Source organism: Molothrus ater, chromosome 6 (assembly GCF_012460135.2).
Source record: "Molothrus ater isolate BHLD 08-10-18 breed brown headed cowbird chromosome 6, BPBGC_Mater_1.1, whole genome shotgun sequence".
In the NCBI taxonomy this organism is placed as follows: Eukaryota; Metazoa; Chordata; class Aves; order Passeriformes; family Icteridae; genus Molothrus; species Molothrus ater.
In genome coordinates this window covers 46362657-46377333 of record NC_050483.2, presented here as the reverse complement: position 1 = coordinate 46377333, position 14677 = coordinate 46362657, and the positions used below count along the sequence as shown (strand labels likewise).

Below are 14677 nucleotides of genomic sequence, written 5' to 3'. Positions count from 1 at the left end.
GTGCTAAAACAAAAACCAGAAAATAGGTAACCTTTGGCATTAGGATTATGAACCATTTTCTTCCTTCCTTCCTTCTTCATGAAGGTTAGCTTTCTCATAAGCTTTATAAAAGTATGCTTCTATTGATGGGCTTTTCTGAGAACTGGAGGTAAGTTTGTTTGTGGTTTAATTTTATAAGATAGGTAATTTTAAGTGAGCATGTCATAATCTCACTAAACTAGATACTGTTGTTTCATGATGAATGGTAAAGCCATGAAAACAGTATTCCCAGACTGCAGAATTAACTGCTGTGAAAATTACTCAGTTACAGATTTTCTCATTCACAATGTGTAAGATACATGTAAGATATGAATTGCATTTTTTTGCAATTTCAGCCCCTCCTAATATACTCTTACTGCTTGGGGTCCAGCCTGTTCTAGTCTTGAGATGTCATAGCCACCAAGAAACTTGCTGAAACATGGAGTTGGCCAAGTTTTGAGTGGGGGTGGGACAGGTAAGTGGTGTTTCTTGCTTTGTATGACGCTCTTTTGCAATTTAAAAAAATACATACTAATGAGCACACTGGAGGCCACCAGTTCTTTCCCTTTGTGTTATTAACTAGTTCATTAAAAAAAAAATCTTGCAAAACTGCGCCATAGAGTGAGCAAACACTATTTCCTTGTGTTCTCTCCCCCTTTTCTCATTGGTGCGTTCTTTTTGCTAGCAAGATCATGCAATATCTTTATCTTCCAGAATAAAGAATATTATTAGAATTACTTTTGGGATGTGCATTTAGACTTCAAGGTCTTTAATTTTCAGGGAAGTGGAGAGCAGAAGGGGAAAATTTGACGTATGTTAAAATAGTTTTTGTGCCTGGTAGAACAGTGATCAGATGGTATTATTGTACTGGTAAATCAAATTTTTTAAATACAGAAGTCATATTATTGATAGTCCCTATATCCCTTTTCAAGAGCTAAAAAATTGCAAGTATTTAGGTATATCTGTATATTTTACTGTATTAATGTGTAATGATAGGCAGGTTTTAATTTTGAAAGTGGTTTTACAGATATTTGCTTATTCTTAACAGAGTCCTGTGTATGCAAACACTATTATCTGTAGTTGTTTTGGAGGAAGAGTTGTGTAAGTGCATACTGGTAGTTTTGTTCAAATCCAGTCTGCTTCTTGTAGTAGTTCGCTCAGGTATAACTGGAGATTTACTTTCAGCAAAAATTCACCTTGCAATAAAGTGTAAAAGGATACCACTTTTTGGGGGAAATGACTTGGTGGAAGACATTTGCAAGTGGTGCATGCTTGTGATTTTTGGGATTAACTTCTTCATTGCAGAAAATTATTTTTCACATGTTCAGAAACTACAAAAGTCATTTGGTGGATCTCGTTCCTTTTCCAACATGTTGATTCAAGTGAAGGTAGTGCAGGATGAAGGCATGAAAGGCAGTCTGATACAAAGGGGGTTTTAAGCTAAGAAATCTTTTGTGTGGTAGCAGGAAGGAATGTGTTTGAAGTGGTAATTACCTGTTTGCTAGTAATATTTTATAAAAATTTCACTTTATGGGCTAAAATACTGTTTCTACCCAAAATGAATATGAAGGTGGAATATAGTAAGGAATGGTAGTTTGGGTGGTGTTGAGTTTCTTTGATTTTTTTTTTTTTTTGAGAAAAGTATGTTTTATGTCATTTATCTGTAATCACAGACACAAAAATACCTGATAACTGAATGTTAATTATATTTAAGAGAGACCTAGTTTTGAAGAATCCTTTATTTAAGTGCCTTTCAGGAGGAGGAGGGCTACTTTGGAAGTTGAATCACAAATGTAAATAGTGTCCTTTTTTGTGACCCTAGCTTATCTGTGAGTTTTCTGGTTTTTTAAGTCATAAATAATTGAGTGAGTAGTTGGCCTGGCTTGTTTTTATCTTCATGAGCTTCGAAATGTATTAAATCTAGAAGCATCTCCTTAGATCTTGCAAAGCAGAAATGAATATACTCAGTGTCTGGTATACACATAGTTTAAGTATTGCACTTCTGATAATTTCTGTGCCTGGGGAAAGTACCTAGAATGCCCAATTACATCATAAACTACTGTTTGCAGTTTGGTTTTCTTGGAAAACAGTTGTGACCTTCACAGCTTCTAAGATAGAGCTAAGTATGTTTTGATACATCTCTGTGTGAAAAGACCACATACTGCAGAGAATTATGCATTTGCACTGTGTTCACAGACATACATTGAGGAATTTTGGCAAGTTAAAAAAAAAAAGAAAACATTCAAATTCGTGTAATTCTATTATTCTGTGTGTTGGTGCTTTCTGACTTCCAAAATATGTGAACTCTGCTCTCAGACTGTGCATTTCCACAGGTCTTGGCAGTATTGTTCAGGAATGTTTCTTTAGATATATTGCCCTTGTCAGTAATTTTACAGCTTGAGAGAGAGAATTTTATACTTAGAATGTTCTTTGCAATGGCACTTTCTATATATGTGAGAGGATTCTCTCATGAACAGCAACCTGTCTGCCTTTCATTAAGCATCTGGAATGAGATAAATGCTGAACACTTTTCAGGGCTAAGCCCAAAGTGTGAAGCTAGTAATAAGTTGTTTTTATTTTCTTGAAATAAGTGCAATTTACTGCATATTATCTGTGCAAGGGTGGGATGTTTCAATCACTCAGATCCATCTTAATTTGTCTGATTTTAAATAGGTCATGGTTGTTCTGGAGCCCAGAGATTTCATTTGTTAATTTAAAAGTGCAAGGTATTTAATGGAGTTTGGGAGAGGACATGGCATGGAGATATGTTTCAGTATTATATTTAATGCAGAATTGTAAAATACTGTATTGTAGTCTATATTTGGAATGCTGGAAGATAGTTATATACTGAACTTCTGCAAATTCATCCTGAAACATTAGTGTTGAAGTCATGATTTATCATTATCATTAACATTGAAGTCTGTATCACTTGCCAGTTTTAGGTTCCCTCTACAAGTCCCATATGTTTGCAAGCTCAGTACCAGGGTGAGTGGGTTGCCCTCTGCTGCAGACAGCCACGTGTTGGACAGGTCAGGGATGTGGCAGGATGTGGTCAGAGAGCTGAGCTGGGGTCCTGCCCAGCAGCTCCTGCCTGTGCTGCTCTGGCACATAATGCCAGATGTGCAGCCTCTCCAGCTGACTCTGTCTCTGGGACACTGAAGGGACCATGAATGAGACCCACATGTCACTCACAGTACAGGGGCTCTCCTCCTTCCATAATATAAAACCCCCAGTTTGATACTTTGGGTAATATTGTGTACCTTTTTTTTTTTTTCCCCAGAGGAACACTACTCTTACATATGTAAGAGCCATGGTTGTCTGCTGCTGAAGTTTCCATTATTTTTTCACAGTGATCACTCTAAGATAGTTGACCTGCACTTACTCTCAGATATCATGGAAGAGGTGAAAAGTTGCTTTCACAGTGAGAATGGAAATAGGGGTTATACTTTCCAGCTGGGGATAAGCATGCATCTTCTCAGTAGTTTTCATAGATTAGTTGTACATCTTGATCAAAATAGTGAAAAGAGAAATGAAATCAAACTATGTGGCCTTCTCTTAAATGCCCTGCTAATCATGGAAAAGAACCTGCATATTCTTCAAAAAAACTGGGGTTTATGGGGATTTGTTTTGTTTTTTTTTTTTAATTTCAGTGACTAAATATGTCAGTATGTCTACTGGGGTTACTTAGGTTACCTGTGATGCCTCATGAGTTAAATATTAGAACAGAAAACTTACAAAGCCATATAACACCTGGATAGCAGATAGTCAAACAGCCTTGCATTTACCCATCAAAGCTTAAGCTGTGTTTCTTGAAATCAAATGCCTTAATAGTTGTTTTGAACATATTTCACTGTTGATATCTGGAAGTCAAAATTTACATCTGTGCTTGATCCTCCAGAGTGTATTTTGGTATACTTCAAGTGAGACTTGAAGCAGTCACTGAAACAGCACCTGAACTTGTGTACAGAAATCACTCTTTTTCATTGTCTGTTGGGTCAGGTTAGGAGCACAGCTCAGCAGCAGACAAGAGAAAAGGTGGCATATTCTAAATATATGGTTTACCTAATAGTGCAGTGAGATACAGTGGCTCATGCCAGCCTGTTGTGGGTTTATGTGTGTTGTGCAGTGCCATGTAGAGATGCTGATTGTGTTGTGGCAGTGTTGTAGCAGCCTTAGCACGGTGTGCTGTCAGAACTGAGGTACTCACTTCCTCAGCAGGGCTCCATGGTGAGCCTGAATGAGGTACTGAGGTAATTCACAACACAAGAGAGTTCTTGTGTGTGTATCTGAAGTACTTTGATGGGTTTGCTTTGTGCAAACATGAGCGAAGCAGCTTGGATTTCTGGCACTGTGGTCTTGGAATGGAGGGATGTTGCACATCTGTGTGTTACTGACTTCACAAGAAACAACACCGGCAGCTTTCTGAAAAAATGCATTAGTACCTGATGTACTGGAACCATTCTGAAGCAACTGCTGCCTTACCACTGCATAACATTGGGAAAAGGATGGGAGAAGGTTTATTTCTGTCTTAATAATCTCCTAGTTGTTGGAACTGTAAAGGTTATGGGAAGCTAAATATTGCTCCTTCTTTCAATCTAAATACACATTTGTAATGTGTTTGGAGCTGTTTGTAGTTTTGCTAAGATACAGCTGTGTGAAAATAATGGAATGGGTTTTGATTGCTGTCAGCCAGAATGTCCAATAAATTCTGTATGCGATAGGAACAGTTGTTTTGATTTGGTCTCTAGAATTCACCCTTTTCACAACAGTGAGGGGGAAGGAAGCTCACCTCATTCCTGCTGTTAGGCAGCTTTCCCTTCATTGTGTCCTTGTTTTGTTCTGCTTCAGAGATCTAATAACATTCCAAAGATAGGCATGTATGTGTGTGTCTGTGTGGGGGATGTTGTTTATAAATGTATGTAAACAGCTGACCAAGGGTAGCGTGATTTAGGGGGACTGACATGTGACAAGAGGGAAGGAAGTTGAAGTCAAAGACAAAACAATGAGACTTGCAGTAGAAAGTAGAAAAAGGACAACTAGAAGGCAGTGCAACAAGCATCGTAATTGAGAGTGAATTGTTCTGGGGGTAGAGGATGCTGAACATGATTAAAGCTCAAAAACAAGATGCATATTAATTCACTTGAAAATTGAATTAGAAAGTTGATACTGGTGTGATTAATTACAGTGTACAAACATATGTTCTCTTTGTTCCAGGAAGCATGGTCTAGAAGAATTTTATGTTATACTTGGATGCCTTTTGATATTGTCAAATAAACAAATGGTATTGTTTTGCTTTTGTAGGAAGATGAAAAATTTCTGACAGACTTGTTTGCACAACTAACAGATGAAGCCACAGATGAGGAGAAAAGACAGGAATTGGTAAGAAATCTGTAAAATATGTGACAGTTACCACAAAGTGACATGTGAATCCTTTTTTTATTTTTTTTTAATTACTAAACTAGTATATTCCTGATTTTCAGGTAAATTTTCTGAAAGAGTTTTGTGCATTCTCACAAACACTGCAACCTCAAAACAGAGATGCATTTTTCAAAACTTTGTCAAATATGGGCATACTGCCTGCACTAGAAGTCATATTGGTAAGTCATTTTAATTCTGTTTGTCATAACAATTTTGTTTATTGTCAGAGAGGCTTTTTTAAAAAGTAACTTCAGCACAAACTTCAGCAAGTGGTTTTCTTTTTGTTTGCTTCATTTGGCTTGTCCTAGCTTAAGATTCAGAATGTTCAAAATATTTTTGTAAAACTTTAAAAGCTTTTATAATATGACATTGGTAAGTACCCTGGCATTCTTCAGTTTTTGTTTTCCTATTTGCTTTCCTAGATTTGCTTGCTTTTTGGTATCCAGATAAGTTAGAAAATAGGGAAATAGATCAAAGGGCAGGGAAACCATAAAATTTATTTTGTCCAGCTGTTGTCAAATTTACAAAGTACAAGTCGACTTAGTTTTAGAATCTGGTTTTAGCAATAGTTAGGTGTGATTTGTGAGAAGGAATTAAAGCTGTATGTTTTCTGGTTCATTTAACCCTTTCAAGAAAACAGAATGATTTTATTTGACTTTTCCAGGGTATGGATGATGCACAAGTACGAAGTGCAGCCACTGATATATTCTCATATTTGGTTGAATACAACCCATCCATGGTACGAGAATTTGTCATGCAGGAAGCACAGCAGAATGATGATGTAAGTAAAGAGTCCTCAGAAATGAGTGTATTGGTTTGGAAATTACTGGGGTTTGAAGTTACTGGTGTCTATTTATGACTATGAATGCCATGAGCCCTAGTTTCAAAGAAGTAATTTGGAATTTGGTAACAGGACACTGAACTGCTGTGTTTTAAAGAGTTCTGATAGATGAGATAAGTTCACCTGTTCACAGATACTTGTTGCATTGTATAATTTCAGATTTGGTGCAAGGGAGTAGCATTTGAATTGATTTTTTTTCCCCCCCTCTTAGGATATATTACTCATTAACCTCATTATAGAACACATGATTTGTGACACAGATCCAGAACTTGGAGGAGCAGTGCTACTCATGGGTTTGCTTCGTACTTTAGTTGATCCAGAAAATATGCTTGCCACTGCCAATGTAAGTAAATACCTTCAAATGAAATTATGTTTGATTTTTTTAGGGTATTTGATGATATATGTTGCATATATTTTTTTTCATTCCTTAGAAAACAGAAAAGACAGAGTTCTTGGGTTTCTTCTACAAACATTGTATGCATGTTCTGACAGCCCCTTTATTGGCCAATACTACAGAGGACAAGCCTAGCAAAGGTAATGACACTGGATTTTGGGCACATCAAGGCTGTTGAATGTCAATGTCTAGAATAATTGTCAAAGGACATTTTCCATCTAAATAAATTGAGTCTGAGATTATGAAACATAGTTCAAAGTAAAATGCTGATTCAATATTTAGTCATTTGAATAATGCATAAGTACAAAACTCTGCAGAGAGACCTGATTTAAGAAGTGAACAACATTTGCTACAAATTTGGCTTTAGCAAAAAATAAAATACTTTCACAATTTTTAGGAACTCATGGGGCAGTTCATTGACATAGACTTCTAAACATGTCTAAATGATTTCTTGAAGGTCAGGGATTACTAGAAATGTTGCAACATTTCCCCTGGGAAGGTGTGCTGAATTTCAGAGCTGTTTCTTCAGCAGACCAAGAAAGCAGAGATCAGTGATGAAGTAATTGTTCATGCTGGTTACTAGCAGCAGTTCTTACAAGTGTTAAAAGACCCTGAGGTATTTCTTGCATAGTACTTTAGTTAAAAGGCATTATAGATCACATTTTTGCTGTAAACTTAGTCAAGGCATTGCATATGGGGCAGTTGTTCATGATCTAGATTTGTGGACATTATAGTGTGATTTGGTTAAATAAGCCTGACTACACCTGTTAGGGTTAAGTTCTGTACTCTGAACCTTCAAACACCAATTTAAGAAAAATGTAATTGGTTCCATATTTTAAGAGTTTCCTGCCATATCTGTATTCATAGAAAATACTCAATCCATAACAAATTTCTGTCTTAAAGACTAAACATATTCTGCAGCATGTTCCATAAAATGTCTGTGGGAAAAAAAAAATAAAAAATGTAAACTTGTAAAAATGTTTACTGGAGTGCAGTTGGATATTTGAAGTTAGCTTCTGAAGGAAGTATTCCAGATACATTTAATTATTTTGGTTTTGTTTTATTACAGATGATTTTCAGACAGCCCAACTCTTGGCATTAATACTGGAATTGCTAACTTTCTGTGTAGAACATCATACCTATCACATAAAAAACTACATTATTAACAAAGATATCCTGCGAAGGGTACTCGTTCTCATGGCCTCAAAGCACGCTTTCTTGGCATTGTGTAAGTTTGAAAGCTAAGGAATAAACTAGAATTTTGTGGATGTGAACTGATACATATCTTCACTCTGCTGGAAAAAAAACTGTTCATGGATCATGACAATTTTTTGCTGAACACAGAAATTCTACCATTACAGTCTGTGTTTCTCATACTAGATTATAGTTATATCAGCTACTATTAGTAAATAATTTTGCATTTATACATACGTTTTTATCCTTAAAAAAGAAGGACTTTACTTCATGTCAGTGGAGAGGGGAATTTAAGAGATGGTATGTCAGTTTTGAGTATACTAAGAGAACATTGTAAGTTTTGATGGCTTTTTAGTAGAAATTACCAGAGGTACTTAATTAGAGCTATGGCTACCTGAATGCATTAAACTGCACAGAAGTTCAGTGTGCTTCTCTTCAGGCTGGTAGTTTCTTGACCATACTCAGCTCAGTAGTGTCAAAGCAGACTTAATTCTAGAGGCAAGTAGGAGATTTTCTCTGTGATTCTGTTGTGCACATAGAGTTAAAAAAACAAAGCCTTCAGCTGCCTGAGCAGTACCATACAATAAGTACCTTTAACATTTTGTAGCCAAATAACCTGTACACATGGTTGCTATGCAAAATGTGCTGCCATGTGATACTGTACTTTCTCTTTATGCATGGACATTCTCTCACTTGTATACACTTTGGAGTTTCAGAAAGAGCTTTAAACTGGTTGTAAATCAAGCCTTTGCCTTACTATGTGTGTGAATAAAGTCATTTACCAATTTTAAAATGAGATCATTTATATTCTAATCTGATAGAACTAATTAAATCTAACCAAACATTTGAATAATAGGGATGATAAGCAAATTTCTGAGCTCTTTTACTGAGAAAATGTTTTACCTTTACCATAAGTAATTTTAAAAATTGAAAATAGATTTTTATGTTAGTCGTGTTATAGTTGAACAATACTTTATGTATTCTTCAGTGAACGGAGGTGTTTTCATTTGTACAGTTATGATGGAGGATTTCTTTATGATAGAACTGCTTAGTAATATTCAGCAGTGTAGTCAAGACTATTGAGAAGCAGAGAAGGACTGAATGTATTGCTGTATATGAGCTGAGGCTGTAAATTGCTGTAATAATGTTGAGTAATTTCTGCAATTTTGCTTTTAAATGTAAAAACTCTTTTGACAACACGTGTGTTTCAGGTGCCCTTCGTTTCAAGAGAAAGATAATTGGGCTGAAGGATGAATTCTACAACCGTTACATAATGAAAAGCTTTTTGTTTGAACCTGTGGTCAAAGCATTTCTAAATAATGGTTCCCGTTATAATCTGATGAACTCTGCCATAATAGAGATGTTTGAATTTATCAGAGTGGTGAGTGCTAGTATATGCTGAAGATAATTACTGCATTGTTTAGTCTTGTAATTCAAGATTACTTTTCTTTTTGCCTTTGCCCTAAATTATGCTATCATAATGGGACCATATGATACTGTATTTATATGAACCTTGTTTTATATCACTGTTACATATTTGTACATGTTCTTTCTTACATTCAAACAATACCATTACTTGAAGATCAAATTCACTTGATACTGTACTCACAGTACCCAGATTTGCAAAGGCAGTACTAATCAAATTTCATCATGCAGATTGGATGGGCTTTTATGACAGGAATGTAATTAGAAACTACTGCTGCAAACCCATCAAATTTAGCTGTGCTCTGTAATGTCAATTCAATGGAATATGGAATTATACAGAAGAGATACCAATCTCTTTTGATTGTTTTAATGGAGTGCTACCAAGTTCCTTCCATGGGGAGTCTCTTAAATATTCATGCCAGTTTGGCTGTCTGCACAGTACTATTTCCTTGCTGTTCTTTGCATCCAGATTCTGACAAGATGCTGTACAGACTGTAAATGTGGTAAATGGGGCCAAGCTAGGGTGCAGACAGTTGTGGAGGAGTAAGTCACCACGCACTGTCACCTCTTGAAATCTGTAGAGTTGATCACCTCTTCTTTGAGTTGGGACTCAAGGTAATTCAAGAATAAGATGACCTGATCATCATGGAAGAGTTGACTGAAAACTGGTTTTGAAGCTATGGAAAAGTTCACCTGTACAGGTGGTCGTGACTTGTACAGTGGTGTATTGGATTTGCAGGGGCAGTGCTGGGCAGTGGCTAAAGGGGTGGTTTTGTAGAAGCTGCTGGAAGCTTCCCTGTGTTCAACAGAGCCAATGCCACCTGGCTCCAGATGAATGTGCCACTGGCTGAGGTCAGGGCAGAGATTCCCCTGCAGCCCATGGTGATGTCCATGATGATGATGGTGATGTCCATGGTGGGACAGCTGTCTCCCTGTAGCCCACTCAAGGTCTGTGGTGGAGCAGAAATCCCCCTGCAGCCTGTGGAGGACCCCAGGCCAGAGCAGGTGGAGGCCTGCAGAAGGAGGCTCTGACCCCGTGGGAAGCCTGTGCTGGAGCAGGCTCCTGGCAGGAGCTGTGGCCCTGTGCAGAGAGGAGCCCACACTGGAGCAGGTTCACTGGCAGGACTTGTGACCCACAGGGAACTCTGGCTGGAGCAGCCTGCTCCTGGAGGACTGCATGCCATGCTCTCTATCAGTGTAAAAATATCTCTCAGTTACAGAGGAAAGACATTTTAGGATTGGGTTTGGTACAGTTTTTATCAGGCTTTAGGTTCTGTCATGTTTTGAAGGAGATACTGATAGAAAATGTATGTTGTTTTGCTAATCAAATACTTGAGGCTCTAGATATTTAATTACACTTATATACTTACATACTCATTTTTGCATAAGTTAATTACTACAGTGCTTGCTATGGCATTCTCATTTGAGATATATTTATATATTGTATTAAATAAATTAATTTGAATGAAAATAAGTCACTTTATGTTTGTTTCTTCCTGTAGGAAGATATAAAATCGTTAACAGCTCATGTAATTGAAAATTACTGGAAGGCACTGGAAGATGTAGATTATGTGCAGACATTCAAAGGACTGAAACTACGATTTGAGCAACAAAGGGAAAGACAAGATAATCCAAAACTTGACAGGTAAAATACACTAAATGCTCTTAATAGCATATTGATGCTTTAATTCTCTTATCAGACTACTGGTGGGTTGTTCTCTTGTTCTGGGAAATACAGATAATTTAGACTCCTGCTTGCATCTCAAGCCTTGCTGAATTTACTTGATTAAAAGTGTGATTTTCAAATGTGTTTCTATAGACTTTTCAGCAAACACTAGTTGCTGGACCCCCAGTCATAATGCTAATTTAGCATATCTTAAACTTATCTGCAGTACTTTAATGAGGCTGGAAGCCTACCAAGTATCTCCACCAAGTTGATTTGTCTAAATAACAGATTTTCACTGCTAATTTGGAAGACTGTCAGTTGTGAATTACCATTCTGTGGATTTTTCCTTCAAAAATTTACACATCAGATTTCCTTTCATTTTAGTTGTGGGAGTAGATATTTAGATAAGCTTTATCAAAATGCCTGAGGAATAGAACATAGAAAGAAATTTTCAGAGAATGCTTTTTTGTCCCTGTTAGATCTGCTGATGGAGTAAAAAGCAATCTGATGCAGAGCTTGAATTACTCTTTCTGTTTGCCAGAGCAAAAGTTCCCTTCCTTAGTACACAGTTGCTCAAGTTGAAAAGCATTAAAGCTGAAGTGTATAAAAATAGGAAGTTTAGGCCTTTTTGCTCCATTTATTTTTGCTTTATGTCATTAAAACAAATTGACTGCTTGTGTGAACAGGTGAGTTACTCTTAATAATTGTTAGCAAGACCTGTTCTTGTTTTCCTGTTTTGAATTAGTTTGAAAACACATGAAAATTTAATTCTGATTAGTCCTAGTAGGATATCTTGACATTTCAGGCTTTTATTTCTTGCCACAAGATTTCTTAATATTTAAATTTGAGAGTTGTACAATTAAAATGAGACTAAAAGTGTAGATTTATTTTAAAACATTGAAGCACTTTCAAGAGCATGTGCAGGATCTGCAGTTTTGAGTACTAAGGTGTTAAAAGTGAGATGTTGTTATTTTGGCTTATGTCAGCTAAGCATATCACTTAAACAGCTGTGAAATCCAAGGCTGTGATCCTTGCTTACATTAATTCATGTGTGGGAAAGAACAGCCAGCTGCTTTCTTCAGTAATTTCCATCCACTATAGCAAGTGAAGTTGTAGTTTTGTTCTTGGCTTAAGTTGAGCTAAGTGGTTGTGCTGCATGAGTTTGTCCAACAGAAAATAGAGCTTCAGGAGGTCTGTAGCTCAGCCTTCTTCCTACATCTGATGTTGTGGCTGCACAAGTCCTGTCACAGTGCATGTAATTTTTAAAGTGAAAACCCAGAAATAATAAAATGCGCAAATAACAAGAATCTATTTATGTATTTAAGCAAAGAATATTTCATTGAGGAAGGAACCCAACATGTTGTTGACACAGGCCATAAAATTATTCATTAGAGCTCCACTTAAGCCATAGTTTTGTGCTCTTAGCAGAACTTGAGTTTAAATAAAATGTAAAATGATGCAGTATGTATAGGTGTATGATAATGCTGGCAAGCAACTTACTTACAACTAGATTTATTATTAAAAGTGCATTTAGCATTTTTACTCAATAGCTTGTAATGTTTTGATTTTTCCCTTCTGGCTTTTTCCTGCACTCAGTAATGCAAATGTCTAGGTTGTATTATTAACATTTTGATCCCAGTAACCAAAATCACTACAGACACTTTCTGAAAAATGTGAAATTTCATCCAGTAAACTGTGAAGTGCTTCAGCAAGAGTTTCATGCTGCTGTTGGAAACTGACTGTTAAAATCAACATCTAGCAATGAAAATGTTTTCAATGTCTCTTCCACTTCTCCTCCCCATTTTTCAAGGGCCACATCCCTGTCCCTCTACTCCAAGACCATAATACTGCTTCTGTGAGAAAAGAGAAAAGAAAGGTGGAGCTCAGATAAACCAACATTGATAATAGATCAAACAGGGAGAGAGAGGTAGCAGTTCATATCCAAGGCTCTGAAAAATGGAGAATACTGATAAGTGACCAAAAGTTGTAACAGGTGGATGTGGCAGAGAGAGAACTTTCTCTTCAATGTATCTACTTAAAATTGGAGTCATATTTAACTTGTTGGACCCTGAATACTAACAGGTTACAAAGTATTTTCAGAGATATGTGTATGTTTCTAAGCTCTTTGTTTTACAACTTTTTATTTACCAGTGCAAACTGGTAAACCAAGCTTGAATGCAACACTTCAGTGAGATTTATTAAAATTACTTCTAATAGTGCTGTTTATATGCTACAGAATTTTGTACTGATGAGTAGTCTGCATGTGCTGTTAGCAGAGTTGAACTTTATTTGATTCTTTATACAGAGAAGTTTTTAATGATATTTTGTTGAAAATACAGAGATTCGCAATAGGGAATGATTTGCTGGTGTTTTTATTGCTCTGCAACGTATGGATCTGTAAGCTGTCACTGAGTGTCAAGTAGAAGTTTTATTATTAAATAAGTTGGTTTTTGAATCTAAGCTTTTCAAACCTCCTGTTCTGCAGCATGCGCTCGATTTTGAGAAACCACAGGTACAGAAGGGATGCAAGAACCCTGGAGGATGAGGAGGAAATGTGGTTTAATACTGATGAGGATGATATGGAAGATGGAGAGGCAGTGGTGCCCCCTTCTGACAAGCCTAAAAATGATGAGGATATTATGGACCCTATCAGCAAATTCATGGAAAGAAAAAAATGTAAGGAGTGAGAAGATGAATGCCATAACTTGCATTATTCAGTCTTGCTGCAATGAAGGATTTGCATGTATTTATTTTGAAATTGCAACATCAGTTTGGTAGACCACATATTAAAAAAAATTTTGTTGTCATTAGAGGCAGAATGATAGAAAATGTGTTTTAGACTTCTTAAAGCATTTGAATTAAAATCTTATCTGATAGTCAAGCTTTTCAGTGTTTTATTTGGGTTATAATTAAATGTTATGTGTTAACTCAACATTTTCTATATAAATGATCAGGTGATACCATTGGTAGAACAAAAATGTTCATTGCTGGCCAGTGACAACCACTGGTAGGTGATACAGTAGTAAGGAAAAAGTCTTTGATGACTCACTTAACTGAGTTACACATAAAGTATTAAGCCTTTTCCCAAACAGTGAAGTGATCTGTAATTAAATGTTTCACTCAATAATACTGCTTTATTTTTTGCCTTTTTTTTTCTTTCCAGTGAAAGAGAGTGAAGAAAAGGAAGTTCTTCTGAAAACTAACCTTTCGGGTCGCCAGAGCCCGAGTTTCAAGCTTTCTTTTTCCAGTGGTACAAAATCTAACCTTACCAGCCAGTCATCTGCAAGTAATCTGCCTGGATCTCCTGGGTCCCCTGGGTCTCCAGGGTCCCCTGGCTCACCTGGATCAGTTTCTAAAAGCACATCTCAGATGGCAGCTATTACAACTAAGGTAATTTTGAATGGTTGTAGGTTGACTTTATTGTTACAGCACAGGAGTTTGCTTTTGCATCTCTCCAAAGTTCCTGTGAGTCCCAACAAGTTAAGCAGTAATGGACTGTCTGGTTTGTGTGTACTTCTTGTCTGACCTTCAGTATTTTTAACAAGATCTGCTGTATATGAAAGAAATAAAAGCTCTTTTAATATCCAGACTGGTCAAGTAGGAAGCATGCCATTAGGTGCTCTTAGCAGTGATATTTACAGTCAAATACAGACAACTCTGTACTCATGTTAAATTGCACAGGGGTATTTGACAGGTAAAAATACATATTTTGGAAACAAGC

General features: G+C 36.6%; 1 protein-coding gene across 1 annotated transcript in view; it reads left to right on the top strand.

The window, feature by feature from the left end:
* The window catches only part of PPP4R3A (protein phosphatase 4 regulatory subunit 3A), a 42200-nt gene that overhangs the window by 24718 nt on the left and 2805 nt on the right, over positions 1 to 14677 (top strand). Inside the window, exons 5-14 of the mRNA XM_036384351.2 lie at positions 5320 to 5397; positions 5499 to 5615; positions 6101 to 6217; positions 6489 to 6620; positions 6709 to 6811; positions 7741 to 7899; positions 9077 to 9246; positions 10793 to 10935; positions 13442 to 13632; positions 14120 to 14346. Of these exons, the coding sequence (XP_036240244.1) occupies positions 5320 to 5397; positions 5499 to 5615; positions 6101 to 6217; positions 6489 to 6620; positions 6709 to 6811; positions 7741 to 7899; positions 9077 to 9246; positions 10793 to 10935; positions 13442 to 13632; positions 14120 to 14346 (1437 nt within the window). The remainder of the gene's footprint in view (positions 1 to 5319; positions 5398 to 5498; positions 5616 to 6100; positions 6218 to 6488; positions 6621 to 6708; positions 6812 to 7740; positions 7900 to 9076; positions 9247 to 10792; positions 10936 to 13441; positions 13633 to 14119; positions 14347 to 14677) is intronic.